We start from the raw sequence: 7,429 nt of genomic DNA, 5'->3' as shown, positions 1-7,429 counted from the left end.
ACTGTGATGTGTCAAAACCTTCCACCAGCTCCACCACTGAGGTCTTCATCTGGAATCTGCCCCTTGACCTTACCACCATAGGCGACCCAACAAGGAGCTAAACTCCTGATGGCATTGTCCTCGGAATCTTGGGAGCGCACAAGCCTCTCCGCCACAACAAGCTGGTGATCCTCGGAGATGAAGCTCCGGAAGGTTGGAGGGTGGCAGCTGTTGATCCACTGTTCAAGGGTAACAAGGATGGGCCAAGGAACTGCAGGCCCATCAGCCTGATCTCAGCTGTAGGGAAGTTACTGGCTGGAATTCTGAAGGGCATCATCTACCATGACTAGGATAATCATGGTTTTATGCATGGGGGTTTAGATGAAGGTAGGGTGGTGGATGTTACTTACACTGCCTATAAAAAGTTTTCATGTTTTATTATTTTACAACATTGAATCACATTAGATTCAATTGACATTTTTGACACAGAACAACAGAAAAAGACTTTTTCATGTCAAAGTGAAAACAGATCTCTACAAAGTGGCGTCACAGGTAGATAGGGTAGTAAAGAGAGCTTTTGGCACACTGGCCTTTATAAATCAAAGTATTGAGTATAAGAGTTGGAATGTTATGGTGAGGTTGTATAAGGCATTGGTGAGGCTGAATTTGGAGTATTGTGTGCAGTTTTGGACACTGAATTACAGGAAGGATAAGGTTGAAAGAGTGCGGAGAAGGTTTACAAGGATGTTGCCGGGACTTGAGAAACTGAGTTACAGAGAAAGGTTGAATAGGTTAGGACTTTATTCCCTGGAGCGTAGAAGAATGAGGGGAGATTTGACAGAGGTATATAAAATTATGATGGGTATAGATAGAGTAGAGTGAATGCAAGCAGGCTTTTTCCACTGAGGCTAGGGGAGAAAAAAACCAGAGGACATGGGTTAAGAGTGAAGGGGGAAAAGTTTAAAGGGAACATTGGGGGGGGCTTCTTCACACAGAGAGTGGTGGGAGTGTGGAATGAGCTGCCAGATGAAGTTGTAAATGCGGGCTCACTTTTAACATTTAAGAAAAACTTGGACGGGTACCTGGATGAGAGGTGTATGGAGGGATATGGTCCAGGTGCAGATCAGTGGAACTCGGCAGAAAAATGGTTCAGCACAGCCAAGAAAGGCCAGAAGGCCTGTTTCTGTGCTGTAGGGTTCTATGGTTCTAAGTGATCTAAATTAATTACAAATATAAAACACAAAATAATTGCATAAGTATTCACTCCTTTTTAATATGATACGCCAAATCATCACTGGTGCAGCTAATTAAGATAAGATACAGGAGCTGGAGTAGGCAGTTCGGCCCATTGAGTCTCCTCCACCATTCAATCATGGGCTGATCCATTTCTTCCAGTCATCTCCACTCCCTTGCCTTCTCCCCAAACCCTTTGATACCCTGGTTAATCAAGAACCTATCTATCTCTGCCTTAAACGCACCCAGTGACTTGTCCTCTACAGCCACTCGTGGCAACAAATTCCACAGATTTACCACCCTCTGAGTAACATAATTTCTCTGCATCTCTGTTTTAAATGGACATCCTTCAATCCTGAAGTCGTGCCTTCTTGTCCTAGAATTGGTTTTAGAAGTCACATAATCAGTTAAATGGAAATCTGGTTTTGGAGACCTGTGTGTAGTCAAGGTGTTTCAATTGATTGTAGTAAAATACACCGGTATCAGGAAGGTCCAACTGGTGGTGAGTCAGTATCCTGGCAAATGAAGACAAAAGAACACTCCAAGCAACTCTGTGAAAAGGTTATTGAAAAGCACAAGTCAGGAGATGGATACAAGAAAATTTCCAAGTCACTGAATATCCCTCGGAGTACAGTTAAGTTAATCATCAAGAAATGGAAAGAATATGGCACAGCTGTAAATCTGCCACGAGCAGGCTGTCCTCAAAAACTGAGAGAGCATGCTAGAAGGGGACTAGTGAGGGAGGCCACCAAGAGACCTATGACAACTCTGGAGGAGTTACAAGCTTCAGCGGCTGAGATGGGAGAGACTTTGCATACAACAACTGTTGCCCGGGTGCTTCACCAGTCACAGCTTTATGGGAGAGTGGCAAAGAGAAAGCTACTGTTGAAAACAACGCACATGGAATGATGGAGTGGAGGAGAGGGAAAACAGAAAAAGATCTAAAGTAGTGAGCAGTAAGGATGTCAGGAAGGACAGGCAGGTGATGGAGCAAATTTGCAGCCATTGGGATGAGTTACAGTGCAATAAAGTTGCAGTGCAATCAATGCAAAAGTGGACTGAAGGTGTTATACTTAAATGCATGCAGCATAAGGAATAAGGTGGATGATCTTGTTGTACAGTTACAGATTGGCAGGTATGATATTGTGGGCATCGCTGAGATACGGCTAAAGGATGCATGTCTCTGGGAGCTGAACATCCAAGGATACACGGTGTATTGGAAGGATAGGCAGGTAGGTTGTGGGGGGGGGGGGGGTGGCGTGGCTTTAATGGTAAGAAATGATATTAAATCATTAGAAAGAGTTGACATAGAATCGGAAGGTACAGAATCTTTATGGGTTGAGCTAAGAAATGGCAGGGGTAAAAGGACCCTGATGGCAGTTATCTGTGTTATATAAGTTACAGTCATGCACTTTGGTAGACGAAATAAACCGGCAGACTATTATTTAAACTGGAATTTAGAAGGATGAGAGGGGATCAGATTGGAACATATAAGATTATTGAGGGAATGGACACGCTAGAGGCAGGAAACATGTTCCCGATGTTGGGGGAGTCCAGAGCCGGAGGCCACAGTTTAAGAATAAGGAGTAGGCCATTTAACCATATAACAATCACAGCACAGAAACAGGCCATTCCGGCCCTCCTAGTCCGTGCCGAACTCTTAATCTCACCTAGTCCCACCTACCCGCACTCAGCCCATAACCCTCCACTCCTTTCCTGTCTATATACCTATCCAACTTTACCTTAAATGACACAACTGAACTGGCCTCTACTACTTCTACAGGAAGCTCATTCCACACAGCTATCACTCTCTGAGTAAAGAAATACCCCCTTGTGTTTCCCTTAAACTTTTGCCCCCTAACTCTCAAATCATGTCCTCTCGTTTGAATCTCCCCTACTCTCAATGGAAACAGCCTATTCACGTCAACTCTATCTATCCCTCTCAACATTTTAAATACCTCGATCAAATCCCCCCTCAACCTTCTACGCTCCAATGAATAGAGACCTAACTTGTTCAACCTTTCTCTGTAACTTAAGTGCTGAAACCCAGGTAACATCCTAGTAAATCGTCTCTGCACTCTCTCTAATTTATTGATATCTTTCCTATATCCTCATATATATATTCCTCAATATCACCAAGACCAAGGAGATGGTACTTCCTTAGAAGGTTGGCATCATTCAATGTCTGTAGTGAGATGCTGAAGATGTTCTATAGGTCAGTTGTGGAGAGCGCCCTCTTCTTTGTGGTGGCGTGTTGGGGAGGAAGCATTAAGAAGAGGGACGCCTCACGTCTTAATAAGCTGGTAAGGAAGGCGGGCTCTGTCGTGGGCAAAGTACCGGAGAGTTTAACATCGGTAGCTGAGCGAAGGGCGCTGAGTAGGCTACGGTCAATTATGGAAAACTCTGAACATCCTCTACATAGCACCATCCAGAGACAGAGAAGCAGTTTCAGCGACAGGTTACTATCGATGCAATGCTCCTCAGACAGGATGAAGAGGTCAATACTCCCCAATGCCATTAGGCTTTACAATTCAACCGCCAGGACTTAAGAACTTTTTAAAAGCTATTATTAATGCTTTTTGAGATAGTGATTTAGATGCATATCATATTTTTTTACTGAGTTAAGTATTGTATGTAATTAGTTTTGCTACAACAAGTGTATGGGACATTGGAAAAAAAGTTGAATTTCCCCATGGGGATGAATAAAGTATCTATCTATCTATCTATCTATCTATCTAATTCAGTGACCAGAACTGTACACAATATTCCAAATTTGGCCTTACCAATGCCTTGTACAATTTTAACATTACATCCCAACTTCTGTACTCAATGCTCTGATTTATAAAGGCCAGCGTTCCAAAAGCCTTCTTCACCACTCTATCTACATGAGACTCCACCTTCAGGGAACTATGCACTGTTATTCCTAGATCTCTCTGTTCCACTGCATTCCTCAATGCCCTACCATTTACCCTGTATGTTCTATTTGGATTATTCCTGTCAAAATGTAGAACCTCACACTTCTCAGCATTAAACTCCATCTGCCAATGTTCAGCCCATTCTTCTAACCGGCATAAATCTCCCTGCAAGCTTTGAAAACCCACCTCATTATCCACAACACCTCCTACCTTAGTATCATCAGCATACTTACTAATCCAATTTACCACCCCATCATCCAGATCATTTATGTATATTACAAACAACATTGGGCCCAAAACAGATCCCTGAGGCACCCTGCTAGTCACCGGCCTCCATCCCGATAAACAATTATCCACCACTACTCTCTGGCATCTCCCATCTAGCCACTGTTGAATCCATTTTATTACTCCAGCATTAATACCTAACGACTGAACCTTCTTAACTAACCTTCCATGTGGAACTTTGTCAAAGGCCTTGCTGAAGTCCATATAGACTACATCCACTGCCTTACCCTCGTCAACATTCCTCATAACTACTTCAAAAAAAATTCAATAAGGTTTGTCAAACATGACCTTCCACGCACAAATTAGACCGGAGTTGAGGAAAAACTTTTTCACCCAGAGAGTTGTGGATCTATGGAATGCTCTGCCTCAGAAGGTAGTGGAGGCCAAATCTCTGGATGCTTTCAAGAAAGAGTTAGATAGAGCTCTTAAAGATAGCGGAGTCAAGGGATATGGGGAGAAGGCAGGAACGGGGTACTGACCGTGGATGATCAGCCATGATCACATTGAATGGCGGTGCTGGCTCGAAGGGCCAAATGGCCTACTCCTGCACCTATTGTCTATTAAATGGAGAGAGAATTCAAAGTTCTGAGATGCAATGGGACTTGGGAGTCCTCATGCAGGATACCCTTAAGGTTAACTTCCAGGTTGAGTCGGTGGTGAAGAAGGCGAATGCAATGTTGGCATTCATTTCTAGAGGAATAGAGTACAGGAGCAGGGATGTGATGTTGAGGCTCTATAAGGCACTGGTAAGACCTCACTTGGAATACTGTGTGCAGTTTTGGCTCCTTTTTTAAGAACGGATGTGCTGACATTGGAGAGGGTTCAGAGAAGATTCACTAGAATGATTCTGGGAATGAGAGGGTTAACATATGAGGAACGTTTGACCGCTCTTGGACTGTACTCCTTGGAGTTTAGAAGAATGAGGGGGGACCTCATAGAAACATTTTGAAAGTTGAAAGGCATGGACAGAGTGGATGTGGCAAAGTTGTTTCCCATGTTGGGGGAGTCCAGTACGAGAGGACATGACTTGAGGATTGCGGGGCACCCATTCAGAACAGATGCAAAAAAAATTTTTTAGCCAGAGGGTGGTGAATCTGTGGAATTTGTTGCCAAAGTGCATCTACTAAATGCTACATGAAAGGGTGAGTAATTATGCAATCAATTATTTTGTGATCAAAATAATTACAAATATAAAACAATTTGTGGAGATCTGATTTTACTTTGACATGTACGAGTCTTTTTCTGTTGATCAGTGTCAAAAATGCAAATTAAATGCACTGTGCTTCAATGTTGTAAAACATGCCCTCTTCTTTGTGGTGGCGTGTTGGGGAGGAAGCATTAAGAAGAGGGATGCCTCACGTCTTAATAAGCTGGTAAGGAAGGCGGGCTCTGTCGTGGGCAAAGTACCGGAGAGTTTAACATCGGTAGCTGAGCGAAGGGCGCTGAGTAGGCTACGGTCAATTATGGAAAACTCTGAACATCCTCTACATAGCACCATCCAGAGACAGAGAAGCAGTTTCAGCGACAGGTTACTATCGATGCAATGCTCCTCAGACAGGATGAAGAGGTCAATACTCCCCAATGCCATTAGGCTTTACAATTCAACCGCCAGGACTTAAGAACTTTTTAAAAGCTATTATTAATGCTTTTTGAGATAGTGATTTAGATGCATATCATATTTTTTTACTGAGTTAAGTATTGTATGTAATTAGTTTTACTACAACGAGTGTATGGGACATTGGAAAAAAAGTTGAATTTCCCCATGGGGATGAATAAAGTACCTATCTATCTATGTAAACTTCCCGGGCGGGGTGTGGGGGGGGTGAGTACTTTTTATTAGCACAGCTTATGGACCTCAGTGAGGCCTCTGACGGTCCTGAATGGCCAAGTGATTTGGAAGGTTAGGTCACATTGACTCTGAATTGGCTCGATGACGGGAAGCAGAGGGTGATGGTTGAAGGCTGAATTCACCATCTGAAAGCCAGTGACGAATGGGGTGCCCGGGAGCCAGTGTATTAATTATCCATGTAAATGATTTGGATATGAATGTACTTGGTACGATTAGCAAGTTTGCTGAGAGTGAAGTGGGTTACAGTGATCTCGATCAGTCAGGGAGGGGAGCGTTTCAACTTGGATAAGTGTGAGATTTGTCCAACCAGGGTAGCACTTGTACAGTGTGAGTGGTAGGGTGCTGAGTTTTGTGGAATAGAGGGACCTACGAGAATCAGTGCACAATTCACTGAAACGTTCAGCCACAGAAATGTTTAGCACGTTGGCCTTCCTCAGTTAGGGTATCGAGTTTAAAAATAGGGCCATTATGGTGCAGTTATACAAATTGCTGGTGAGGCTACACTGTACAATTCTGGTCAGCCTGTTATACAAAAGATACTGGAGAGGGTGCAGTGGATAATATGAGGATGTTGCTTAGACTAGAGGGCCTGAGTTATAGGGCGAGGTTGGCCAGGCTGGATCTTGGAGTGTAGGAGTAAAAGAGGTGACCTCTTGATGCTGCCATCAGGTAGGAGGAGTAGGAGCCTGGAGATCCACACTACAAGGTTCAATGACAGCTTCTTCCCGTCTGCCATCAGGATCTTAAACCAAAGTGAAAAAGCCTAATACCACCTTGGACTAATCAATTTATACATATAAGAGGTAGAGAGAAAGGGAGATACACACACACACCTCTCTACCTCTCTCTCTGGCCATCTACATCAGTCAGTGTTTGTCTCTCTCTCTACCTCTCTAGCCATATACACTGGTCTCACACACACACACACACACACACACACACACAACTTCAGACACAGGAACACTGAACTTGTGATAAATCAAAATTTTTAATCACTTGTGGTACACGTGTACAGGTGCGAGGAGGGGTTACAAGGGGCTGTGTGGATTTACTGTGAGGGTTGTACAGGAAGGTGTACAGAGTCTGTCTGATGGCACAGAGGGTCAGCAGTAGGCGCCCACCAGCGAATAAAGCATCTCTGGTTGGAGTGCAGGGGGGTGTACAGCTA

The 7,429-nt window shown here is 43.7% G+C and overlaps 1 protein-coding gene across 5 annotated transcripts in view; it reads right to left on the bottom strand.

The window, feature by feature from the left end:
- Positions 1–1,564: 1,564 nt before the first annotated feature.
- LOC140732472 (WD repeat-containing protein 97-like) overlaps positions 1,565–7,429 on the bottom strand; it is a 166,243-nt gene continuing 160,378 nt past the window's right edge. For all 5 annotated transcript variants that reach the window (XM_073055175.1, XM_073055180.1, XM_073055179.1 and 2 more), the window contains one exon: positions 1,565–1,763. In XM_073055175.1, the coding sequence (XP_072911276.1) occupies positions 1,695–1,763 (69 nt within the window). In that variant the 3' untranslated portion in view covers positions 1,565–1,694. The remainder of the gene's footprint in view (positions 1,764–7,429) is intronic.

This window comes from Hemitrygon akajei, chromosome 8, assembly GCF_048418815.1.
Source record: "Hemitrygon akajei chromosome 8, sHemAka1.3, whole genome shotgun sequence".
Lineage (NCBI taxonomy): Eukaryota > Metazoa > Chordata > Chondrichthyes > Myliobatiformes > Dasyatidae > Hemitrygon > Hemitrygon akajei.
Note: the sequence above shows the minus strand (reverse complement) of the source record. Positions and strands in the feature narration are given on the sequence as shown.